We start from the raw sequence: 27,806 nt of genomic DNA on the forward strand, positions 1-27,806 counted from the left end.
TATCTATCTATCTATCTATCTAACGCCACACACATTCATTGTTCCTGTATCGTTCCCGCAAGTTTGACATACCTATGGTCCATGCTGCACATGTAGACACGTCACTTCCGACAAATTGTCACACACCGCCCTCAGAAGTTGGTCTGTCCATGAAGTAGCGCTTCGGATTCTCATTCGCCGACAACACTTGCTGGTCAAACACTGGGCGTCGCGGTTCTGCAGCACCGAGGCACGACCACCGAAGACGTGATTGGCCGTGTCGTGTTAAACCACACCCTCTTAAAAATCCAACCCGTCTCCAACTTTTTCCCCGAGAGCTATAATGAAATCCTCTGGGGCAAGAGAGAAATTCACTGTTTTACTCATGATTCAGGATTTTTCTCCACAGGATCAACAAGAAAATGTATAGACGCTGGAGTCGACACGGACTGAAGTTCGCCGCATAGTTTCGATCCATCAGATAATCTCGAGGGGTAAGTCCAGAAATTTTGATTAAAAGGTACACTTTTTTATGAAATAGGAAACGACAGAGTTCTCTATTTTAATGGAACTGTTATAGCTCAACAAAGACCAAATTAGCAGGAAAAACGTGACAGGTTTCTCAGATCGCTGCTATATCTGGCAGAACAAGTGATGGACAATTGGGGATTTAGTCGAAGACACTCATGAATGTGGATGCAGCAGTCTTTACTGGTTGCCATTACTCATAAACCCACTGTTAAAGCTAGATAAATATGTGTTGCTATTTGTGTCTTTTGCTGACTCGTGTTATATAAAATGAAATATACTGTTTTTGTTTTTTAAATGTCTAAATATTTCTTTGACTTTACAGGAAACAAAAATCCACAAGCATAAATGAATTAGTCGATTCAATTTAAGTAATACAAACTATTTCAAGTTTGACCTTTTTTGGGGGGATTTTTTTTAAATGTAAAAAATGTAAAACGCATCTTATAATAATTCAGTGATAAGGATGCTTTACTTCCAGTTAATTCTAACAGCTCACTACTACATCACCAGTCTAGACCCCAACATCACAGTGAAGTGCGTAGACAGCAGATTCTGGGCCCACTGTCTCTTTACACCGAGGCCAACTTTACACGACAGGAAGTGAGACACAGAGACAAAAAGAAACTCAGAGTCAGGGTTAAGGGGTCAAATGGCCTTCAGTGTTTTCCACTGGGCACATCCTTTCATCATCGCTGTGGAATGATGCTTGAAAAATAAAAGTGCATGTGTCATCCTCCATGACAGACAATTTACTAATATTCTTACAGGATCTCATAAAATTCTCAAAAACAGGGACACACAAGGAGGTGTGAATAAAGTCAACACAAAGGCACTATCACAATATCATATTTGTATCAGAAAAAAATATCTCATTCAACTAAAACCTGAACAATAAACTAGATTATGAAGAGGGCGGTCTTCCCTATAATTTCCAATATAACTTAATTGGGCTTCCCAGTAAAAACTGTAATGTTTAAAGTGTAACTGTCATATAAAGTGTTGGTAGATGACAATACAATATCATTTTAATTTTATTTTTTTAGTAGATAGCTATAATGTAAGAACAGGTTCCTTAACAACGCTTTAATTGGCATTCACATGCAATTAGTCATGTTTTAACATGACATATTGCATGTGGATGACTTTATGTTGTTTGGTTTTGTGGGATGAGAGCCCACTCCCGTCCTCTTTGCCTTCAGTGTTCACCGCAGCAAAACAGGCAACAGAAATAAGCTTGTGGAAAGCTTCTTTTTTTCCATACATGTTTGCAGTCTTTTTGCAAGCAAACCAGGCCAGTAATGATAGATTACTACTTGGTGGAGCAGTAAAAAAACGTCTTTCTCCTCCAAAATATCCTCCTCTGATCTCCTCTCCTCTAATCTAATTGCGTCTCCTCTTCTCTCATCTCATCTCCTCTTCTCTCATCTCCTCTCATCTCATTGCTCTCTCTCTCTCTCTCTCTCTCTGTGTGTATGTTACGTATTTTAACGCCTGTTTTTTCTGCTTGCCTAAAAGCTATACGCCCATTGGTCCAGCTGGACTCGACCCATGGAATATTTCAGGTGCTGGCTGGTGGCAAAACATCTGCACAAGAACAACAAACTCTCTGTCTGTTTTGTTTTTGTGGGAGGGGGCGGTTCTAGTCTAGATATATTTGTTTCGTCATTGGCCTTCCACCAGCAAATCAGATATGTTTAATTGATTTCATGTTATTTAAAGAATAAATGCAACATGCTTGTTGCCCTAATTAAATATTGACAAAAGTAAGCACTTATAAGTTTCAGGTCTGTTTCCAAGAAGTGTTCTGGAGAAAAACAATAAGTAACTTAGGTATGCAAATTGTTAAAGCGAGACACCCCAAGTGAATAGGCTGAAAAGAATAACTAATGACAACCGCCGTGAAACCTCCACAGTTGAGGACTGACAATTGTGTTTTTGGAAAATGTATTTGTAAATGATTTTCTATTAAAGGATTTGCATACATTTACAGAAATGTGAACATTAGATAAAGCCAGGTTCAACATCTTAATGTAATGTTCTTGACATATTAGAGCCAATTGGATTTTGGATGTCTCTTTGTATCATCATGTCAACAAACAGAAGGAAAAAAAAGTTTGGGATTTTCTTTTTTAGGAATGAAATAGGAACAAACCCCCTTCAGAAAATAGTGAGATATAAAACAGAACATTTTAAAGATTTCTTGTGGAGAAAAAACAAATTTGATCAGAAAACAGCCTTGAAACACACACATGGAGACAGACAACCATTCACGCTAAAAACAACAACTAATAAGACATCACCATGACATTAACAATAATTTTTTGTATGACGTGTTTTCTGAAATGTTATGTTTAAATATGCAAATGAGGCCTCATCTAATGCTGACTTTTGGTGAATTTAGTAGAAATCCTCAGACTCAAATCGATAAAATAGTCAAATATATTTCCCACTGAAGACACACAGCTGATCACAGGTCACAGCTGCACGTCGGTCTTCCTCAGGGTCGACCGGGCATGGCAGAGGGCGAGGAGGCCATGAGCCAGGAGGACTGGAAGGAGAAGTGCGTGGTCCTGGAGGCACTGCTCATGAAGTTCAGAGTGCAGATCATCAAGATTCGAGAGCTCACCGGCGACAAGGTGGGTTCGAGCACACGTCATTCTGTAAACCTGTTGCTGAAAGTGGTCGCTGATTCACATGGCGCCCGTTTGAGTGATGAAAAAAGTACAGGGATAGGAGGAATGAGATGCAGAGCTGCTCACGTATTCATCATCTATTCATCGTCTTAGTGCTAGCGGAACGGACGATTCAAACGTGTTTTACTGATGGAGTGGAAATAAATCAAATCCAAATCAAATCTTTTGAACGATGACAACGTCTACTTGTACCTTAAGGAACAAGGAACTTTCTTTTTGTGTTGATTTTGACGGTCCCTGTGGTGTTTCCGAGGAGCAGACTCCCTTTTCAAAAAGTTAATTTGACTGCAGCAGGGGTCTGACAGTCTGCTTGCTACGTGCAGTCCTGGTTCTGGTTCTCCCGTGCCTCCCTTTCCTCCAGCAGGCTCAATAATACGGCCTGGGCCTCAAGCATCGTGGTGTAGGTGTTGGTTCTGGGAGAGGACAGGCGAGCAGCGAGGCTCTGCTCCTGGCCCGAGAAGGAGATGCTTCTGAGGAGCCCTGAGCTCTCCTTTTCCCGCTGGAGCTGCTAACTGCAGGTCAAAAGGGTGCAGTGAAGTCGAATCTGGGTCATGCGTCCACAAAACTTGGATACTACGCAGTTGGAACCGACTACATTTCACGTCACACTTAGTGTGAATAGTATGTTACTATGTGGTTTTTAACGCAGCCCTCGTCTCCTTCCGAGATGCATTTCAGGGGTCGGGACCTCCTTAGTCATGGAGACGGGCGCGAGGACAGGAGGAGCCATAAGTATTTGAATGTAAAGCATCTTCTGCAGCCATAAGAGACATTTTAAATACTGAACCAGTTTTTTTGTTTCGCATCAGATTCTTAATAACATGCGATTCCTGGTATAAATTTGTCCTCATTGAGATGGAAACTTTAGGGATCCTGCATTTTTTTAAGAAATATTGCCAAAATATCGTCCTCCACCCTCAAATAGGGAGTTGTGGTGGTGTGGCTGGCCGTCCCTCCCTGAACTGGGCCGGCCCAAACCACTCAGTGGCCTAGATCTGAAGCCGCTCTCCAGGGAGGCTGATTAGAGCTCTAATGTAAACAGCAGTCTGACCACATGGCTCCGCCACGCACTGCATGATGGGACTGAACCCGCTCCAATTGATTACAGAGTCTAAAGTAAGCTCAGCCGGAAAGCAAAACAAAACTCCCGTGGAGGCTTGGGAGAAAGATCGGCCCTGGTGGGTTTTTAGCAGCCCACATAGCACACGTGCATGTTTTTTATTCTTATCCATCCTATTCGACAGCTTCAAATTTAGCTCGGTTTATAGGGCTTTTCTACTCAATGCCATTAAACCCACCATTACACACACAAATTGTTCTATAGTTCAGCTTGGCTTCACCAGTTTACTTCTTCTCCTTGAGTTATGTTGACTGTTAGTTGAGCAGGTTTGCACTCAGTAACGTGTGCCAGTTCTCATGCTACTTTGGGTTTCTGTACACTGTAACAGGAGGCCTGTGAGTTTGTCGTAAATCTGACAGAGAATAGCGTCATTCCTTTCATTTTATACTTTCAAAACAATCTTATTTTTAAGAGTGATTCCTTTCCATTAATTGAAAATATTCCAAAATGCAGTTAAACTGCATGGCATAACTTTAGAATGAAAACAATACATCTGTAAATTCTCCAGTAAACCCAAACTAGTTGCATTATAACAGAGATGAACTAGAACGGGCACTCGGTAGAGCGCATACCTTCGCATATCACAAGATTGGGCATTGAATTATGAACATTTTGGCATTAGTTGCATGCCAATTGGACAAAAATGTATCGTGCTATGGTAAAAAAAAGATGTTGACCTTTCCATGACCTTGACCTTGACCTTTGCCCCGATTGATCCCAAGATCTAATCAAATGGTCCCCGGATAATAACCAATCATCCCACCAAATTCCATGTGATTCAAGAAGATTTGACCTGTTCATGACCTTGACCTTTGACCCGATCCATCCCAAAATCTAATCAACTGGTCCCCGGATAATAAACAATCATCCCACCAAATTTCATGCGATTCGGTTCAATACTTTTTGAGTTCTGCGAAAGATTTTGACCTGTTCATGACCTTTGACCTTGACCTTTGACCCGATCGATCCCAAAATCTAATCAACTGGTCCCCGGATAATAAACAATCATCCCACCAAATTTCATGCGATTCGGTTCAATACTTTTTGAGTTTTGCGAATAACACGCATACAAATAAATAAATACACGGCGATCAAAACATAACCTTCCGGCATTTTCAATGCGAAGGTAATGAAAAAGACAGTCCACTATCAGACTTTTAGACACATATTTCCAAGTTATGCAGAATCATGGATCACAATGTGGCTATTTAACTCACTTGTTTTGTCGTAGAATGACCCATCACTTTGTGCTCCCTGACCCGCCGATGCTGTGAGCTCATCATGTTAACATGCCCTGCTGATGTGTTTTTCTCTCCACTGTGGCTCCCACCTCCTGAGCCAGGGCTTGTTGTTTTTAAAAGCAGTGCGGGGGCGCATGTACGTCACTACAAAATTGCTGGAGTCCTAGAAAGCCTGAACGAGAGGCATTGTGGAAAAGATTGAGCCATTCAAGGCTCAATCTTTTTGTAAATACGCGTGTGTTTTGTGTGTGTGTGTGTGTGTGTGTGTGTGTTCCACGAGAACTGAGAATGCAAGTTGAAGCAGTCTAGATATTCTGTGTGCCATGTATGCAAGAAGGTCAATTCAAAGTCCTTCATGAAAAGTGTTTTACAGAGAGTAAAAATTGCGTTGCGTGTGTGGACGCAGCTATTTGAGAGGGACATGTGTCGTCTGCTGTCACAGTCGGCTACACATCTCACGACAGAGACAAAGAGGCCGTGTGTGTTACATCTTCTGTCAGTCCATCCCCTCCTCCCTTTCAACATAACACACTCGCTGGTCATTTTCATTCCATCTCCCTTAGAAACACAGTGAACCTCATCCCTATAAATTATGTATCATCTGCATAGTGTATGAGGAGGAACAAATATATAGTTAAATTTTTTTAAAGATAAAATAATTTCTTTAAACGGGTGGGCACTATGGGTTTTTAGCAAACATTACTCAAAAAGAGGAAGTGGTCCTTTGGTTGGGGAATATTTTTAGCTGCAGCTATCTTCATATGCCTCTTTTAACGGAATTTGGTGGCAATAAGTGAAAAAAAAGAAAGTATGTATATTTATCCTTTGGAAACACCCACCAGACGACAACACACACACACACACACACACACATAACCATACTGTACATAGAGCAGACACACACACCGACATTACAAGTGAGTGGAGTGTTATATTCAAGTTTGGGCCTCCATTCTGATTGATTCCACATTTGCAAAACATCCTCCGATGTGGGAGGTGGGGTTTGCTGGCCATATGGATCAATCATGTTTCAGTCACAGTCAATATGAATGTCATTAAACACATTAAACCAGGGGGTATGAGGTGGGGCAGAAATACAGAAAGATGTTAGGAGTTAAAAGGTCAGCCTGTAGTGAATGTGTAGTTTTCAATAAATATATAACAAGTGGCATAGAACATTAATTTTCTAACAGTTAAACAACGTTTGACATTACAAAGGTTTATTGGTGTGTTTATTGGTGTAAGTATTTTATATATGCTACTCTCTGATGTAGTTTAAATTAATTCAGTACTTTTAAACTTCAATACAGTGTGTGACCTTAGTGTCCACTTAAAATATGAAGATGTCCTGTGTAAATCTGGTTAGGTTACATTAAAACAGACATAAATCGACAAATATGTGGTTTCTATTTATGGCCTATAAGGAGCCACTTCAAAGATTACAATGTAAATGTAAGATGTAAATCTGTAAGTCCTTCTATTAAGATGGAACGAACAAAACAAAAACAGAAATATTTTTCTAAATCTAGTGCTTGAACTACAATGTGCAATGTACATACAATGCAATTTATTAATAATGTTTGGTATATATATACAGTATACACTACCGTTCAAAAGTTTGTCTTCCATGAAAACTCACTTTTATTTATCAAATGAATTGAAAATTGAATAGAAAATATAGTCAAGACATTGACAAGGTTAGAAATAATGATTAATATTTGGATTAATGTTATCTTTATTGAAAAACAGTGCTTTTCTTTGAAAAATAAAGACATTTCTATATGTTCGAGCCACACAAACATCTGCTTTAAATGTACACCTCAAGAGCTGCCAAGTCACCACCACATAGATGCCTACGACCGACCTTGAGCTATTCTGACTTTTTCTTGCTCTAAGCACAGTGTGTCCTGTGTGACAAAGGAGACTTGCTTTTCGGTGAGTTTGTCTCTCTGTTTGGCCTCAGTTTTAATTCTGTTGGACACATTTTGACAATGAATACATCTGAACTAGAGCTTTACAGTGTTGTTGAGCATGTTCTCTTGAGAAACACTGCGACTATATTCGGTAATACCTCTTGGTATAAAAACCTGCAGGTCAACAGTGTGACTCGCAGCATCTACAGAGGGAGGCTTTGTGAGCTGGCTGCGGATGGAGCGATGGAGGAGGAGGAGGGAGGGAGGAGGGATGGAGGTCGGCCACAGAGCGCCAGTTGTGGAATTCCAGGAATGGAGGTTGAGCTGGAGTTTGAGTCTGAAGTCGAGGGAATATACGACGCGGATGTGATAGAGAGAGCATCGTTGGGAGGTTACATAGAGAACTAGAATGGGCACTCGGTAGAGCGCATACCTTCGCATATCACAAGATTGGACATTGAATTATGAAAATGTTGGCATTAGTTGCATGCCAATTGGATAAGAATTGACCGTGCTATGGTAAAAAGAAGATTTTGACCTATCCTTGACCTTGACCTTTGACCCGATTGATCCCAAAATCGAATCAAATGGTCCCCGGATAATAACCAATCATCCCACCAAATGTCATGCGATTCAAGAGGATGTTGACCTTTTCATGACCTTGACCTTTGACCCGATCAATCCCAAAATCTAATCAAATGGTCCCGGATAATAACCAATCATCCCACCAAATGTCATGCGATTCAAGAGGATGTTGACCTTTTCATGACCTTGAACTTTGACCCGATCGATCCCAAAATCTAATCAAATGGTCCCCGGATAATAACCAATTATCCCACCAAATTTCATGCGATTCGGTTTAAAACTGTTTTTGTTATGCGAATAACACGCATACAAATAAATAAATAAATAAATACACGGCGATCAAAACATAACCTTCCGCATATTCAATGTGCGTGTGTGTGCGTGCGTGCGTACGTGGGTGCGTGCTTGCGTGGGTGTGGCCCAGGCCATCATCATCATCATCATCATCAGACATGAGTTTATGAGTTTGTGTGTGCGCGTGTATGTGGGTGTATGTTTGTGTGTGCGTCGTCTCCAGCTCCAAAAAAGCCTTATAATTAATGCGCTATTCTCCGCCACATGCTATATCTGTTGAGACGTGGTTTCCCGTTTGCGGCCCAGTGGAGGATCAAGATAGAATGGAGTGTGCTTGTGTAATATAAACCGTCTCCACTGCCGCTTTTGATCACCATGGGAGTAGACTCAGCGGAGAGTGATTCAGATCAGGAGAATTCCCAGAGAACTTCATTTCATACCTTTTTTCGTTCCTCTTTGTGAACGTGAGCTTTTGACATGCCACCGCCAAACTCATTTTGATCATGTTGCGGTGCAGATGGCTTTGATGTCATCGCGGCACGCTGACTCCGTCAAATACGTCAAGCTCAACCTTGTGGGTATAAAAAGGATACATTTCTGTTTGGCATTTGACTGGAGACGTTTCAATACCACTTGGTTTTTAAGCTGTTGAGTACAACCTTTTTTATCATCAGCACAGAAGAGTAAATTGGGACACAGTATCGCCAAAACCACATGTGAAGAATCTCCGTGGACATGCAGAGACATAGGGGCAACCTGTGGCTCAGTGGTGAGCAGAGTCGTCCTTCAATCAGAGGATCGGCGGTTCGATCCCCGGTTCTGCTAGCCCATGTCGGTGTGTCCTTGGGCTAGACACTTGAGGCTAAAATTGCTCCCGTAGAAGGTGTGTGTGAATATGTGTGAATGTTAGTTTCTCCAATCAGTCTGAATCCGTAAGAATGGGTGACTAGTGTTGAAGTGCTTGGACTGGAAATATCACATTGTCCGTAGAACAAAAAAATCACAGTGAGAAACAGTAAAGGCGTCGCTTCCACTTTGATCCAGAGAACGCTGTTCAGTGGAAACACTGAGCGGTAGGGTGTGGCTTCTTTTTTTGACCACGCTTTCCCGGTCTGGTTCTCCAGGAGTAAATTGACACAGAGGAAAAGCTGGAGCAACATGGCTGCAGCTAAAACACAGCTCCAGCTCCACACTTATGTAAATCCGAACACTTTCTACAGTTCATTTAACAGAACCACCTGGACTCCAAGCAGCTGGCAGCTGACATTTGTATGCTGGCTGCAAGTCCCATTCTACTTTTAAAACGTTGTAGCAAGTCATATTTCTAAGGAAATGTTGGATGGAGGAACTGCAAAAAAACGATGTATTCTTTAATAAATTTAAATTAACTTAAAATGTAATTAATTAATTACACAACCAAACAATAATGGTTGTGTATGTATCTATATCTATATATATATATATATATATAATGTTTTTTATTATATTTACCTATATTATATTTAACAATATTATATGTTTTAGATTTCATTTAACTGAATTTCTTTGGGGTTTGGACTGAAAATAAGACATTTAAACTTTAAATGTTTAAATTTGAAAGACTTTTGATTTCAATAAAATATGCTGAAATATACATTTTATTGACCGTGGCGATTAATCTGTACAACTAATTGGCAGAATAGTCGATGATGAAAACAATTGTTGGTTGCAGCCCGACATTATTTTATACTAAAGTTTAACATCAAATTTTATAAAAATGAAGTGTTGCTGCATTAAAAATGTTTCTATGTCAATTTATTATTTTTTATTATTGTTGATCTTGATGTTTGTACAATTTATTATTGTTCCAATAAATAACATTTCAGTGTTTCAGTCTCTGTACTTATTTGTTACATTTTGTTTGACAACATTTTTGCCTGATGATGTGGCCTTCCACATGAAAAGATAATCATTATGGATCATGTGTTGATGTTAGCCCAATATTTTTGAGGTTTAGTATATTTTCTATTCGTTAGGCCATGCATCCATTTTCTTACTAATTCATGTATTCATTGTTTTTTAGCTACAGGTTTTGTTAATATGATTGATTACATAATCAGGAATTATTGTTATATGCTGCAGCTCAAAAAATATGTCCAAATACAAAACACAATGTGAGTCAATGCTATTTAATGTCATTCCCGCACATGTTGCCTCCATGAAGCCGCTGAGGGTTGAGAGACTTTTCCCGAGCTGAAGAATTTCAGAGGAATGCTGCTCAGGAAGTCGTCTCTCTCCTCAATTCCCTCTGAGCTGTTAGTCCTGTTGCGCGCAAGTGTCCATCCACGTGTGTGTGACCTTTTAAGTGTTGCTGCAGTTTTAACACACTCCTACCACATTCCACATGCTCGGCTCTGATCTGAGCACACAAAGAGCCGGTTGTGCCTTTACAGATTTGATGCCTACGTCATTATTATGAAACTGGTTAAAGGCGCTGTGCAGCACTTTTACAGAAATTGGAAGTGGCGCTCAAAGACAGCACCTCCGTAACCTCCTGTAAAGCCCATTGTGTAAATAAAGTTTAGAGAAAATATTTCATCACTCATTTTTAAAAACTTTTCCGAGAGTGAAAATGTCATCTCAAAATATGTGGCTGTATTAGACGAGGAAACAGTTTACAGCGGAGAGGCCCTTGCGAGAGGATTTGATTCCACTAATTTATAGCGGCTCAGAGAAAGAATTAATTTCCTCTGCAATCAACATTGCACAATTCATACTCATTCAATAAACAATAAATATGCTATATTGCCTACCGCAATGCATGCATGGTCTTATCTTCACTAAATGAAGTCCCTTCGTCTATCCTTCTGGACAAACATCTCAGTAACTTTGTAGTAAAAGTCCTCCTTATATTCTTTTAGTTTTAAAAGTGTAGAAGAAAAGCAACGGCAGAACAAGCATAAACCCGACCTGTGAGCTCTCGCACATCTCGGACATCTTCATTGAGGCAGAGGTACTGTTTGCCTCCCTTCTGTGCTTTTTCACAGAATGTCAATGAACACGACTCAATGGGTTCTCCACTTATGTGACATACACTACCTATTCTATGTAAAGAAAGTACATATAATGAAAGTTTATATAAATGGTACAGTGGTGACAAATAATGAGAAATCAAAAGGCCTGCGCTACGATCTCTCATGGACAACACAAACCTTAGCAGAAATACGCCATTATGAGTTTGTCTTGAAAGAAATGTGTGGATTGTACTATTAACGAGAGCAATTATTCGCAAGAGATTTCGTATGAGGAGGAAGTTGTTAAAAGAAATGCCTAATGTGTCAATGCACATTTCAGATGCATAACTTTTAGTATCCTAATTGTATTATAAACTTTCTGAAGTCCAGCTGCAATGCATCTGTCTTTATCTGTTGCTGTTTGGCTCGGGGACTAAAGTGGATTTGATATTTCAGTGATCGTAAAATATGGAGAGTGAACATAAGCTGAGATGAAACAAATTTGTCAAATAAACAAAGAATAAAATGGTGTTCTTCGTTTCCCAGATTCAACAATTGGAGACACAGGCGAACGATGCCGAAAAACGTGCCTTCACCGCTCACCAGCAGGTCAGAACCCAAACTCCAGTCTGTTCACTTGTTCGCGTTCACTTTGTGTGTGTGTGTGTGTGTGTGTTTGTGTTATATTTGCGGCGTGTTTGTATGATTTCCAGGTGCAGTGGATGGAGGAGAAGCTGAAAGCGCCCGACAGTCAGTCGGGAGACTCGGAGGTGCGTCTGTTCCGGCGGTGCCAGGAGCTGCGGGCCGTGGTGCAAGAGAAGGAGAACGTCATCGCACAGCTGGAGCAGCAGCTGGAGGAGCAGGTAATTTCAGGAATTTCAGGAATTTCATCGAAGCTGGCGGACGCCGAGATGCAAAAGAATGCAGAGGGAGATGCGGCACACAGGTTGGTTGGTCGGCAGACACGAAGCCACACACAGACAGATTGTTACATTACGTCCTCTCTCACCAGAAACAGAGTCGACTTCAGGATGCCAAAACAGTGGAGGAGAAAGCAGTTAAGATCAAGGAATGGGTGATGCTGAAGTTGTCCGAGGTATTATTAAACGACTCCGTTAGATTTCAAGTTTCACAAGCTTCTTCTATCAGTTAGAAATGTGGCTCAAATGTGAGCTCGGCGGGGAGTTAGTGTCACGGGTATTTGTTCGATAAATCTCTGAGACCAAGGCAGGGGCATTTATTTTGAAACACGTTTCTCTTTCAGTTTGAGGTGGAGAACGCGGAGTTGAGAGAAGCCAACGAGCAGCAGGAGGTTCAGCTTGGGGAGTTGCAGAAACAAGTTCAGTGTGAGTTTTCAGTCTTTTTGAATGTCCAAACTGGTTTGATATTATTATTATGAAAATAAAGTTCATTTGTTTTATTGTTTGTTTGTCCGCAGCCTTTGAGCAGAAGTGTGGCGGTGGGAGAGGCGTCCTGTGCCGACCAGGTGAGGCCCATCGCCTCAGCAGCCTGACATTCGGCTGCTTCCAGGTGAGGGGCAAGAGCCCCCAGGTGCTGACTGGACCAGCACCCTGCCAGAGGACCCTCAGCAACCAGGGGGGGGCGGAGGGCAGAGACGCAACCAGTGAGTCACCACAGATTCAAAGCTTTGGATTCGAAAACGGATTGTGGGCGAAACAGGACGCTGGAAAGTGACTCAGAATACCTTTTTAGCCATGAGGTCATATCGGTGTAGTCCCACTCAATGAAATGTTAAAGTTATTTTTATTTCACGTAAGAGTACAGAAGCCCTGATATACCATTCTAGCGATTCTTGTGAAGTCTGACCTTCCAATTGTTTCCTCTCCTGTGATTATGACGAGGATATTATTTATTAACTTCCGTAAAAAAAAATGTTTATGTCTGTAACGTTGAGAAAAATAAGGTTTGGGCTGTTTTTTTCTTCTTTTCTTTTTCCTGTGTTTTGAACAGGACTGACAGGATTCAGTGAGTTTTAATTTCTCTATGCACTTGAAACACAAGCTACATGCATTGTGAGTCAGCAAGTTATGTAAATTAAACTCACCTGGTGGCAGTACACTTGTGGACTTGCCTCTTGTGGACAAACTGAGTATTACAACAACAAACGGAAAATGTTTCCTAAAAAAGAAAGACATTTTTTTGGTACACCTTTTGGATATGTATTTTCATGTTTGCTTTGACAGAGAAGGGCAACAAGCAGACAGCCTCCTCAGGGACAAACGGTGACGTCCAGAGACGGGACCAGACTGGACCTCTGGAGGACGACAGTGCATCTGAAAGCCTGGATGAGAGTGTGTGCGGATCCGAGTCGTGTGGTGTCTCCTCCGTGCTTTCCAGTGCTGCGTCAGACGGAGAAGGAGGAGGAGGAAAAGGAGGAGGTGCTGGGGGTCAGGAGTTCAGCCGCCCCAGCAGTGAGAACTACCTGACTGCTTCAGACGACAGCAGCTCTCTGTTCGACGACGACATGCAGCGTGCCGAGCAACCCGGCTTCGGCCTGCTGGGGTCACCAGATGGGTCGCTGGGAGGGTGTAAGGAGGAGGAGGAGGAGGAGGAGGGGGCACCCAGGACCAAGCAGGAGGACCAAACCTCAGAGGAGCTCAACAAACGTTTCCAGTCCCAGAGACTCGACTCCTCATCCTCGTCGGGCGAAGCCACCACCCCCAGCCCCATCCTCGCATCAGCACTCACCCCGAAACGACCCAACCTGCCCCAGGACCCCAGAGATAACCCCGCCTCGCCCAAACAGCCCCGGCTGCGGACCCCGATGAGCTTCGGCTCGACGAATGCGGCTCGGGCCAAGAGACATCTGAGCCAGCCTCCGGTCAGCACAGAGGCCGCGCGCGGGCGAACGCGCAACGCCCTCAGCATGCTGCGGCCGCTCCGGCCACAGGAAACGGACCTGGACCAGGAGCAGCAGGTTGGCATGGAGATGGGCAGGGACGCGCCTCCTCGAGGCTCACGGACAGCGGGGCCTGCGTTTCCAGCCTTGCAGACCGTACCTGGTCCACAGGAATCCAGTCCGGAGATCTGTTTTGACATCTCAGCTCCCCCGACACCCCCGTTACACAGGCTGCCCTCCTGGGTAAGACAATCTATCTAAACTGAGACCATCATGAAGCTCTCCACTGAATTGTATACAGATCTAATTCTTAGCAACACGTTTTCCTCCAGTATATAATTTCCTCGCTGTGAAATGGGCTACTGTTTGCACGACCCCAATGTGGAGAAACAATAGTACCAAAACTGGAAGCAAAGTAATGTACTGCTGTGGATGGGGGCAGCATCAAAACCTATTTTTGACCCCAAAGAGAAATCAATATAATTTGAGTTTGAGCTTTATTTAGAATATTTGTACTCATTTAGTACAAATAGGAGGAGTTTTTCCTGATCCGATGTGAGGTTTTGAGACAGGGATGTCTATATGTACAGATTGTAAAGCCCTCTAAGACAAATTGTAATTTGTGAAAATGGGCTATACAAATAAACTGAATTGAATAGAAAATTTAGTTTGCCTTTAAAACTGAAGTGTTGTCCATCTTCACTCTTCTCCAAACACACCAGACTCCATTGAAAAAAGTAATCCGTAATTTGACTTGGAGGACGTTTTACAGGTCAGTTCATGACTTTAGTTTGTCAGAAAATATTGTTTTTGACATAAGATTTCGACATCACAGAATAAGGCCAGCTGCAGGTTACAAAGCACAATAAGTCAGAGGATATTTTCCTACTGGAAGAACTTATTGGGGGACAGTTCAGAAATCATTTGTTCTCTTTCCCCACAGGAGAGTCGCATCTATGCTGTGGCGAAATCGGGAATCCGGCTGTCTGAGACGTCCTGCACGGACCCTGCTAGCAAAGGTGAGACGGGTAAGGGCGAGAAGGCAATCCTTTCACAGCATTGAGTAACTGACCTGTGATCTGTGCGTTGCAGACCACTCCCTCCAGTCCTCCTACCCCGCCTTTGTGATGTACACGTCCCTCGTCTATAAGAACATGACCGCTCCAGTTTACACCACTCTGAAGGGGGTGAGTACAGCTTACACGCCACTACCAGTTTGCTGTTCTGTTTGTGAACCCCCCCCCCCCTCGTCTCGCAGAAAGCCACCCTGCTGAGCAGCAGCCCGTTCTCGGACGAGTCGTCCAGCTCCGAGGAGTCGTCCAGCTCGGGCGAGGAGGACGGCTCCCTCTGCAGCTCCCGTGCCTCCTCCAGCTCCCACAAGGATGGAAGCCCACGCTCCCTCAAGAGAGGTTACAGCACGTCCCAGGATGTTTAGCGACATGTGAGGCTGAAAACGAAGGCCCATGCTCCCTCATCAACTTTGCTCTTCCTCCTTCTCCAGCTGTGTCCATTTCCTCGATGACATCAGAGAGCGACTACGCCATCCCCCCCGATGCCTACTCCACCGATACGGAGTGCTCTGAACCGGACCAGAAGCTCTCAAAAACCTGCTCTTCGGCCGGAGACAACGGCAAGAGCGTGAGTGAGCAAGTTGACATCCCTGAATGTTGTTCTTTGAGAGACTGGTCTCTTGACCGACTCAACCAGGCGGCAAACTCCAGTTCTGACTGAGTCGAAGTGTCTTAAACATGCATTCTCTCAACTGGCCAGCAGGGGACGACTCTCTTGATTGCCAGAAGAAGTCAGATCATATAGAAGTCTCTGAGAAAATGACTCTACTTCTGTCTCGATTTATTCCCTCAGTAAACATTGTAAACATGAGTTTATGGTCTTAATCTCTAATTGTAAGTCATCTTCAAGACAGCACGATGTTCATTTGACAGGTCGCTACCTTACCAGAGCTTAGTACGTCTCTCTACATCCAAATACGGTCACTTCCGTTCACGTTGCAAAAAGCCAAGATGGCGACGAATGGCCAAACTCGATTCACAAATCTGTGGATGACATGACGATGACTACATTCACTTCTTATATAGAGTCTATGGTCTTAGCTGGACGCACCAACAGAACGGCGGTAGTTCCACCAGATGTATCCTTCAAAGCATTATTTTATTAGATAGACTGGGAAATGCTCTTTCAGCATTAAAACAAAAAAATTCGGAAAGAAACATTTTCTATCTCACAGATATTGTTTTATGTTGGGTGAGTTCCAGTGGCGCGCTGTGCATTTTCTACCTAGGCCCTCAATGCCGTCTTACTACAGCTGAACAACCTAATGTAAGATATTAGTTCACCAGTGTTCCAGTGCAGGGCTTTTATTGTGAAGGAGACAGAAATAAAGGAGTTGTGAGTCGTATTCACATGACACAAGTGAAATAAAAAGTTACATAAAGGGCAACACCTACAAAAACAATAAATAAAACACAATGACAGTCACATTTAAAAACATGACAAAACAATCAGACAGAACTGTGGCACTAAAACACCTCATACTCAATAGAATCAGAAATAACCATATAATAAAATCAACAGAGACAAATGAACACAATGCTACTGCAGAACACAACCCACCAACTCACGTTCACATAAAGTTAAAGTCCATCCTCCTCTCTTTGCCAACACTCAACTCAATGACGCGATCGTAGAGTTTGTCGTTGAGTTTTAAGTCCACTAACAGCTCCTTCTCGATGGTCATGGATGCCAGTGATGAAAGTTGAACCTCCCCAGTTGCATTTCTGGAATATGGCTTAATCCGTTTCAGGGCTGAACATTGCTGGTCCAAGCTAGCTAGCTGTGGGGTCGGGCGGCCGTAGGATATAATGTCCTTCTTTTCCTGAATCGTCCTCCGTTTTACGTCCAAAGTATGGTTTACATGTTGTACTACCGTGTCATTTGCAAGTGCCTTCATCATTTCAAGTGTTTGATTGTAAAAAAAAAATTCAATCTCGAAAAGCTTCGAGATTGAATCCGCCACCATGTCCGCTTCTCCTCCTTCCGCCATTAAAAGTTAAAGGCAAAAAAATAAATTGTGGTGACTTCTTGACCCCCACTAATCTATCTCCTTCTCCTCTCAGGCATAAAACAACAGTTCCCTCATCTTGTCTCAATACAGATGTACCTTTCTGTCTTTACATTCTTTTTTATGCTTGGCATTGTTTAGTTTTTTACATATCACAGAACTACAGATACTGTAATTTAAACATAACGTAAAATAAAGTAGTACAATGACTCGTCTAGATGGTAATATTTGAGATATTTGGATATCTCAGTGAGTCATGGGGGCGTCGTACATAGAACTGAACCGTGTTGTGTCCTTGCAGGAACCAATGGAGAAGTCAGGCTACCTGTTGAAAATGGTGAAGACTTGGAAAAAAACTTGGAAGAGACGCTGGTTCATCCTCAAAGACGGAGAGCTGCTCTACTACAACTCGCCCGTGGGTTTCATAAACTTTATGAAAGTCACATCATTCAATTTTGTGCTTTTTCTTTTTTTTTTACATTTACAACATTTTATATCTTTCATATATTTGTGTCTCTGACATCTTTAGTGTCTCACTATTAAATGTGGTACAAGTGGTATTTATCTTCCATTCTGTTGACTTTCTTATCCTTTCACAGAGTGACGTGATCAGGAAACCTCAGGGTCAGATCGAGGTCAACGCGACCAGCAGCATTGCCCGTGAAGAGGGAAAACAAGTCTTGCAGGTATTTTTACCTTCGCATTGAAAATGCGGAAGGTTATGTTTTGATCGCCGTGTATTTATTTATTTGTATGCGTGTTATTCGCGTAACAAAAAAAGTTTTAAACCGAATCGCATGAAATTTGGTGGGATGATTGGTTATTATCCGGGGACCATTTGATTAGATTTTGGGATCGATCGGGTCAAAGGTCAAGGTCAAGGTCATGAAAAGGTCAAAATCTTCTTTTTACCATAGCTCGGTCAATTTATATCCAATTGGCATGCAACTAATGCCTAAATGTTCATAATTCAATGCCCAATCTTGTGATATGCGAAGGTATGTGCTCTACCGAGTGCCCATTCTAGTCTTTTCTGTTGTTGTCCATCCTCAAATATATACTCCCACAGAAATTACCTATCCTTCACCAACCTTTGGCTGGTGTGTTTTTTTTGTTTGTCGCTGTGTGCACCACAGGTAGTGACAGGGAAGCGTGTCTATTACCTAAAAGCCGACTCCCCCAACCTGCTGGAGGAGTGGCTTCGGGTGCTGCAGAGCGTGCTCAGGGTAAAGGCCGCCAGTCCACTCTTCACCCAGCCGGATATTCGCCCAGGCATGAAGGGATTGCTCGTCAAGGTCTGCCAACCTTCAAGTCTCATCTCAGAAGATGACTTTCACAAACATTTCTACATCTTCAGTGAACTGTGTCTTTGCTCCATGGCAGGTGAAGCACGGCTACTCCAAGCGGGTTTGGTGCGCTCTGATTGGCAAAACCTTGTACTATTTCCGCAGCAAGGAGGAGGATAAGGTGAGATTCAACATGGAATTTGCGTGTTCGAATGACAGAACTGTCACGAACTGGTCGGGTAAATTCTTCGGATGTTTTACATGCAGCAACGCAGTGAGAAATCTGTAAAATTAAAAAAAGGTTCAAAGAGGTGCGATGCAAAATACTTTTATTTCATGTGTGTGCTCTCAGTTCCCCCTAGGTCAGATTAAGCTGTGGGAGGCCCGGATTGAGGAGGTGGACCGTTCGAGGGACTCCAGGGACGACCCAAAGGCGTGTGGGCGGGGCTTACAGGCGGCATCCTTCACCATCGCTCTCCATCCACAGGAGAAAGAGCCCACCTACCTGCTCATTGAGTCCTTCCACGAAAAGGTCAGCGTCGCTCCGGAAGAACATTGTATATCCTCTTCTTTTTTTTCCTCCAAGTTTTTTTCTGCACTCTCATGTCGGGTGAAGGCAATTTCATTTATAGAACCAATGAAAAGAATTTGACTCTTTATAAGTTGCAACTGAGAAGTGATATAACCTGACCTGAATCTGTTCTCATAAGAATATGAAAATGTGCCTCTCATATCACCTGTGTTATTGTTTGTGGCTCTGTAGGATGCGTGGCTCTACCATCTGTCTCTGGCAGCAGGCACCAGAGTGGGCAAAGTTGGCACTGAGTTTGAACAACTGGTGGGAAAACTCTTCCAACTGGATGGAGATCCAGGTAAGTATCTTTTGCAAAATGAATTTATTTTTTGTTTCTTTCATTGGCTAATAGCCTGTGGAAGCCCATTTTGTAGCATCACAAAAATAAAAGATAAAACTTCACAGCCTATAACAGCCTTCTGATAAAAAGTGTAGAGTAATATATTAATGATCTAACACCGCAATATAGTAACTTAAAATCTTAAAAGGGTCTTAATATTTTCAAAATAATAACTAGTATCTCAAAGTAATGACTTGGTATTGCAAAAATGACTAAGTATCACAAAACAATGAGTAAACCCAAATAACTAAAATAATTACCTGTCTCGAAATTACGACTTAGTATCTTAAAAACCTATTTTTTAAAGTTATCCCATGAAAATGGTCTTCCATAAATAGCTGATTGCATTTTGGATTTACTTAAAAAATAAATGTCATACTTAAACATAAAATGCGGTAGACTGAATTAAATATATTTTGAAAAAAATACATTCATACGGGCGTTAATAATCACTTTGTAAACATGCTTGTTTTCCTGATACAAAAGTGACTTTTGTCTCCCTAAACTAGATGAGATTGTGAGTGAACCACAGTTTTAAGATACAAATCAGTGACTTAATTTTTTCTTTTACTTTGTTTCAAATTTAACAGTCAAAACAAGATGTGGTGAAAAGTGTATTGGTAAAAGAAAATAATCCATAAAATAATCTGAGACAAATTTCAAATTTGTGAATATGGGCTATACAAATAAACTGAATTGAATTGAGTTTAGGGGGTACATGCAGTAAGTCTTCTCCACTTTGTCACTTAACTGTTGTTCATTCATAGTGATTCTAAATATGTTTTGCCTCTTGAATGGAGCACATTGTATATGATTGACATGTTCTCATTATTATCTCTCTCAGACTCCCAGTTCTGGAGACATCCCATGTTGTGTTTCAGTAAGGAAGCCCTGTTGTCTCCTCTCACCACCCTGCCATCACAAGCTCTGCAGACCGAGGCCGTTAAGCTCTTTAAGGTACACACACACACACACACACCAAACATTGTTATGCTATTTTTTTCCAGTCAAAAAGTGATATCTCCTCCTGCGTCTGTCTTTTCAAACTCTAACACTCACCCTTCTTCAGACTTGTCAGCTTTTCATCAACGTGGCCATCGACGCTCCAGCCATCGACTACCACGTCTCGCTGGCCCAGAGTGCCTTGCAGGTGTGTCTGGCCCACCCAGAGCTTCAGAACGAGTTCTTCTGCCAGCTCATCAAGCAGACTCAGAGGAGGCAGCCGCACGGCCATCCGGCCCCCCTGCAGGTTTGCACACTCACCACATGGTGGCAGCCGTGGCTTGTGTTATTTACTGTAAAAAAAACAGACCTTTGAAAGTCTGAAAACGTTTTTAATCTTCAAGGGTTTTGTTTTCTTTAAGCGCGTGGAAAAATCATAGATCCAAACAATTTCAGGCTATATCGCTCAAAAGAAAAAGACCATGGCCCTCCTGTAATCTACGATAGCCTCTATAACCAGATATACCAGTAACACCAGCGAGAAGGCAGAAATGGAAGCACTACCTGTTTGAAAAAAAAGAAAGATGTCAAGCAGGATCTGGTGGCTCCTTTGTGAGCTCGTACATGAATGAACTCAGTGTCGGATCAACAGGATCAAAACCAGCGACAACTGTTTTACAGTAGAACCAAAAATGCAACAAGGAGAAGTGTCCGTTTTCCAGTGCACCTATCACACGTTGCACTGAGGCTCTTTGCAGATTCTCTGTCTCATATTTGTGACTGTTTGTTCTGACGCTGTGCGTCATCCTTTAGGGTTGGCAGTTTCTAGCCCTGTGTGTCGGACTGTTTCTGCCTCAGCATCCGTTCCTCTGGCTGCTCCAGGTTCACCTCAAAAGACACGGAGACTCCAGGTGAGAAAACCCCAGGGGCCCCGAGGTGGCTGGGTGGAGTTCGGATCAGCTGTGGATGTATGTGGGGAGTGGCTCAGGGAACAGGTGCCCGGAGTAGCCCTAATTGGCCTCACCTGCAGAGTATCAGCTGATTAGTGTCTCTACCCGATATGAGGTGGCATAGAGATGGAGGCACGAGAGTGGAGAGCAGAGGCACAGTCTGCAGCCAAATAAAGTACATTACAGACTGTGACTCAGTGTGCTCGTCTAGAACCTGTTACAGGCCACGAACGTCAGCATGCAGCAGGACTTTTGCAAGCACCACGTAGAAGCACCGCAAACAAAACAAAAAACATGATCAAGTCTGGAAATGTTGTTTGTACTTAATGTCCCCATTATTTTCTCATTAGTCAATTTTATCTAAAGAAATGTAAGTAGTTTCCCAGAACCAATGCCTTTTTTTGATTTTGATTTAATTTTCACAGAGCGGAAAAAACTCAAATGTTTCGAGTTTTTTCCTTGAAAAATGACCGAAGACGAATTAAATCGATGAGCTAACAAATTGTCAGTTTATATTCTGTCGGTTGACTGAAATTTATTATGGGAGCCGCCCTTTTACAGTCAGTTAGTAAATCTTGCTATACAAACATCTGTGGTAGCTTCCCTCCAGGGATATAGTGAAGAATACATCAACTTGAAGCCAGTTTATATGCCTCAGGTATATGCAATATAGCTCTTTATGTACCATTATTATCACTTAAATTCCATCCAAATAAAGGGGCACTACATTGACACATATGAACACATTCGTTTCCTCATCACAAGGACAGCTACTCAGCATATATAAAGTACAAGTATAATGTCCCCTATATAATAATGTCCTCTCTATACAGTAACAAATCTCCCACAGAGTGGAGGAGATTTGTTAATATACACAGTATAAGAAGTGGACATCGTCACTGTGACATCAGCCATTTGTTTGTTGACTGCGTTTTGACATTTTGGCCATCGCCGTCTTGTTTTTGTCCGGCGCCGTTTTGGCTTTTTGCAACTAGAAGGGATACAAGAGGGTGGAACTAAATACATTCTAATGCTGATTAAGAAATGTTTTACTACTTCTATTAGAGCTTTAAAAAACATGGGAGTTTACCAGTCAGATGAGGCCGAACTAAAGGTGCTATTAAATTGCATTTCGTGAAAAGTAGGATTCAGCCGTTCGGGAGCTTGACCTCATACTGGCGAATAAAAGTCAGGATATCTCTACTTCTGCTGCTGCCATTTAACCATCCGTTGTTATCGCTGCAGCATATCACTGAAGTGCCCATTTAAGAGCATACATTAGCACTAATCTCCAAACATTTATCAGTGTATTATTTGGGGATTACGAACTGGATTGATCGTAATCATTCAGTGAACATTGTGCGTACCACTCTTATACCACTGTGTCCTCAGGACGGAGGGGGGCAAGTATGCCATCTACTGCCAGCGCTCCATGGAGCGGACCCAGCAGAAGGGCGAGAGGCAGGCCAGGCTGTCCCGTATGGAGATCCTGTCGATCCTACTGAGGAACCCTTATCATCACTCCCTGCCATTCAGTGTCCCTGTCCACTTCCTCAATAACACCTACCAGGTATACACAACACTGGAAGATAGAGTCCCTTTACCACTTTTGCTTGTATGCTCTGAGTCACGGTTTCTCTTGAGGGAGTGTTTGTTTTTGTCACTCCCTGTTGCTCTCTCTCTCAGTGTATACTTGCTGGAATCAATGACATCATAGTATCAGCTCTGGACTGATGTAAATCTGCATAAAATATTATATTGCTCCATGATTGCTATACAATGTAGTAGTGTCCCTCAGGATGAATTGTTATTATGCTGTTGTTCCCTAAACAGCTCTTCAAATGCCACCATGTCATTCACCTTTCATACTTTGGGCTCTAAACCTCCGAAGATTTCAATTAGACTTAGCTGTACGTTGTGTTTGGTGTAGCACACGTTAGCATTAGGGCTGCCCTTCTGAGTCGATTTAGTGACTTGTGTTACTCGGCTGAGATATATTTAGTTCGATTAGTCCTTTTTTATCCTTTTTAATCCTGAATGATTTACTTAAAAGGAACTTACATATAAATATCTGGTAAACACACAAATCAACGTGATGCTTTTGTGTGATTCGTTGTGTAGTTTTCTAGATCTGTCGGATAAATGTTTAGTTCACGATTAGTTTTCAAAATGGTTAAAATGGTAAACATGTTAGCATGGAGCTTAACTGTCACGGTCATTGTCATAAATTGCATTGCATTCCCTCAGGTGGTGAGCTTCGATGCTTCGACCACAGTGGACGAGTTCCAGTGTCGCCTAAACCAGGACACCGGCATAAGGAAAACCGGATTATCAGGTTTCAGCTTGTACAGCGATGACCCCACCGGACGAGAGCTGGAACACTTCCTCCAAGGAAGCATCAAAGTGCACCTTCTATTCACGCAACGCTTATTTAAAAAAAAAAAAGACTGTGTTCCATTTAACTGACGCGTAAATCTGTCATCTTCATACCGCCCGCAGATTTGTGACATCATCTCCAAATGGGAGCAGGCCTCTAAGGAGCAGCACACTGGCAAGTCTGAAAACACCAGGACGGTCCGCCTCACCTACAAAAACAGGTGGAGAAGGACATAGCCATTTCCCTCCCTCCCTCATCATCTCCATCTCTTTTTGACTTTTGTACGACCTCTTTCTCCATCCATAGGCTGTATTTCTCTCTCCAAGTCAGGGGGGAGTCCGATAGGGAGAGGTTGCTGCTGGCTTATCAGACGAATGAGGCCATCGCCGCGGGACACTTCCCTGTGAACAAGGAGCTGGCTCTGGAGATGGCTGCCCTGCTGGCCCAGGTCTGAAATGGACTTTTTTGTTAGCTTTTTTAAATGTTTACAATATGTCCTGGCTTGGATGGGATACATCATTTAAACAAACAAATATTTCCCATATTATTGTTTGTTAGACCAGACCCCATCTGGAAAAAACAAAGAATGCAGTTACTGTGTCTGTGTTCAGGTCGAGTTTGGGGACTTTGAGCGCCCCTTCTCTGCCCCTGGACCCGCCCAGACCAAGTCTAACCTAACCCTGAAGCAGGTCCTGGACAGATTCTACCCGAAACATTACCGCAGGACAACGTCTGAGGAGCAGCTCAGGTACCAGAACACACTGAAGACTGGCTCAGTCTACACACGTTTCCCCCTTATGTATGTGTGTGTGTGTGTGTTTCTTTTGTTTTTGGATTTTTTTATTTATTTAAATGTGATGTTGTCTGTAAACTCAGTTATAACGTCATCAAATGTTGTCACTGTCATAAAGTGTAGGTTTCCATCACAGGAAGTCGTTTCGTGGCAGTTAATCGTTTCATTTCCTGTCATACTTCTGATCACACAGTAACTCTTATCAGTTTTTCCATCATTCAAACAAATCCAGTCTGATTAGAAAGTATTGCAAATTATGCTCTGAAGTTTCAAATTTCAAAATTAACTCGGTTGCATAATTTACTGGAGCAATTAAATGTGTGTCCCCACCCTCAATCTTAGGCAACTGCTGCAGCGCCTCTCCGCCCGCTGGGCCTCCCTGAGAGGTCGAAGTTCCTCCGAGTGTGTGAGGATCTACCTGACCGTTGCCAGAAAGTGGCCTTTCTTTGGTGCCAAATTATTTGAAACAGAGGTAAGTTTGTGTGTGTGTGTGTGTGTGGGGGGGGGGGGGGGGGGGGGGGATTTTATCATCAGCCGAGATACTAAAAGCATATAAAAGAGAGTAAATAGAAAGCTCTAACAGAGATGATAGGAAATGATAGAGCAGGCACACTATCATTTCCTTTAACCCCGCCTCCCGGCCCTTGGTCCATGCTCATTCTCGGGCTCATTCACAAGGAATTGCCTGTTAGTTAATTTTACAACTTTTTGACCTAATGATTTCAACAATATTTATGTCTTCTTCATCCGCTGAGGTACAGACATCTTTTTCCCATTGATGTCTCTTGGGAAAAAGTCTTTTTTAGCCCTGTTGCAGCATGTGACGGACACTGAGGTGGTTATTCCACAGTGTGACCACGATTGTGCTTTTCCTTCATTTTTTATGACACTTTAAAGTTTGGTGACAGCTGTATATTACAATATATTAAAATATATAGTACAAAACCTCCTCTGTTGTAGTCCCCGCTACAATGGGTTTCTCCAGGATCACATTTTACTCACAGGGTTGAAAACACCATCGTATAGGACTGTAATTAGCAGCTCGCTGACACAGCGTCGACAAAAACAGTTTGTACTATGCTCATGCACGGAGCTTCCATTTCTGTTTTGGTTGCTGACAAAACATACAGTGATGTTGCAGCGGCGACTGTGGTGTGTTCATAGCGGTGTTAAGTACCGGCTGCAGGAGGATTCAATGTCAGTCATTGTTGTGCTCCACTAACATTCATGCAGCATACAATGCATCCACTTCATGTGTCTCCCGTTTGGTGAGGAACAAGAACATTATAATATAGTTGTGTAGCATACTGCTCTCATTGTATCATATTGTAGTATATTAAGAAATGTAACGAGAGATTGATCTCTCTCTCTCTGCCCTTTTTCAGACCATCACTCCCTCTCCAGAGCATGGTGCACGCGTTTGGCTGGCTGTGCACGAAGATGGTATCAGCGTACTGGAGCACAACTCTGTTGTAAGCATCTCTGGTGTTCGACCTCCCTGCAACTATCCAGGCATAATTACCTGATACCGTTACAGAGATCATATTTATAGCACAAGTCACACAAATAGCAGAGAGGGAAATGTTCGGGATATCAAACTGACTCATTGAATGCTGTGCAAGCATAGCAATGTTTTATTTAGGAAACTCTGTGACCCTTGAACGGATCCAGTTTAATTAAATTGACACTCAAAACCGCCACGTGAATTTAGTTTCCATGTTTGTGCTCTACCTTCTTCATTAGAATATTGTCACATGTCTGTGGATCTGTGTGTTCAGAAGCCGCTGGCATCCCACTCGTTCAAGAACCTGATGACGTTCGGGGGCTGCAAGCAGGACTTCATGCTGGTCGTCGGACAAAACATCGGTGGCAACACCAGCAAAGACAAACCCACAGAGAAACACCTGTTTGCAACAGACGCCTCCAAGGTTAGTAAGAGATGGACCTTTTTTTATCCACCCTCTTCTTACTGGTTTAAAACAGTTTTGCTGGATCCGTTTTGCGTGAATGAAATCATCAAAAACATGAAAACGTTTAACTTTAAATATAACAAAATATTACAAACACGTCTATCAGCCTATTCTTCTCTACTGACCAGCAGGGGGGGCTCCTCCGGTTGCAAAAAGAGGTCTGATTGTATAGAAGTCTATGAGAAAATGCCTCAACTTCTCATTTATTCCCTCAGTAAACATTGTAAACATGAGTTTACATTTTATAAATGAGTTACTCTCTGTACAATAGACAGTGATATAGATTGTCATATTTTTTAACCTTGGTTGGCTTCAAGTTTTCAGAAGTGTTTGTATGGTTGTGTGCATTCAATGGAGTGAACTGTAAAACGGCCTTTTCTCCTCTCTCATGTCGCTATAGAAACCCAATTCATAGCACTGCTAAAATATAAATATTATATTATAGACAGATAATATCAGCGGGCCACAGGCTCAATCACCACTGTGTCATCTCCTCCGTTGATAGATGGTGACTTAAAGGTCATTTTTTCAAATTAAAATGGTATTTCCTGCCATAATTATATTGCCAATCTTTGGCTAAAACGAACCGCATTAGGGATGTCTTAGCGAAGTCACAGTCTCCCATCCTTTGTCTCGTGTTTCGTCAACAGATAAGGGAGATCACCCTTCTCGTCTCCAATTACGTCAATAGTGCCCATCAGCAGAAGGCCGCCGCCCACCACCTCTCAGCACCGGCCCTGATGGCGGCGCATCCCATCAGTCTGAAGAGCAAAGAGCTGAGGAGCAAATCCCCGCCAGCGCTGGGACGCCCCAGCAAGACCCCCACGCTGCTGTGACAGCATGGAAACTCAAACTCTGGGAAATCTTCGCAGAAGCGGACCTGCCTTTTGCCTCATATTCAATTCAATTCAGTTTATTTGTATAGCCCAATTTCACAAATTACAATTACTCTCGGCTTTTTTTATCTGTACAAGACATCCCTGCCCCAAAACCTCACATCGGAGGAAAACTCCCAAATAACCCTTCAGGGGAAAAAAGGAAGAAACCTGGAGGGAGAGTAATGTGTACAGAAGGACAGATTTAGAGTTAAAATATTCAATAGTAGGCATATTCCACGATGGACCTATATCAAGGGGCTGGAACTCTTAAACCAGGTGACTGTGTCTGCCTGGACTCAAATTGGAAATGGTTCCAGAAGCGGACCTGCCTTTTGCCTCATATACATTTGAAGATACAAGACTCATTCACAAGCTCCTCTTTCTAGTCACTACGATCCGATAGTTATG

The 27,806-nt window shown here is 42.5% G+C and overlaps 1 protein-coding gene across 1 annotated transcript; it reads left to right on the forward strand.

The window, feature by feature from the left end:
* Positions 1-215: 215 nt before the first annotated feature.
* Positions 216-27,456, forward strand: plekhh2 (pleckstrin homology domain containing, family H (with MyTH4 domain) member 2). Its single transcript, XM_056435257.1, has 30 exons — positions 216-473; positions 3,012-3,146; positions 11,896-11,958; positions 12,063-12,212; positions 12,362-12,445; positions 12,614-12,695; positions 12,788-12,973; positions 13,554-14,452; positions 15,153-15,228; positions 15,302-15,396; positions 15,468-15,618; positions 15,711-15,847; positions 17,590-17,703; positions 17,888-17,974; positions 18,425-18,583; positions 18,672-18,755; positions 18,927-19,106; positions 19,338-19,446; positions 20,333-20,445; positions 20,558-20,737; positions 21,244-21,341; positions 22,773-22,950; positions 23,628-23,783; positions 23,880-23,977; positions 24,064-24,205; positions 24,369-24,505; positions 24,893-25,022; positions 25,936-26,022; positions 26,329-26,478; positions 27,171-27,456. Exons 2-30 carry the CDS (start codon positions 3,024-3,026, stop codon positions 27,354-27,356), a joined length of 4,434 nt encoding a protein of 1,477 aa, XP_056291232.1. The 5' UTR covers positions 216-473; positions 3,012-3,023; the 3' UTR covers positions 27,357-27,456.
* The last annotated feature ends 350 nt before the right edge of the window (positions 27,457-27,806 follow it).

The sequence above is a fragment of the Pseudoliparis swirei genome, chromosome 17 (genome assembly GCF_029220125.1).
Source record: "Pseudoliparis swirei isolate HS2019 ecotype Mariana Trench chromosome 17, NWPU_hadal_v1, whole genome shotgun sequence".
Taxonomy (NCBI): Eukaryota; Metazoa; Chordata; class Actinopteri; order Perciformes; family Liparidae; genus Pseudoliparis; species Pseudoliparis swirei.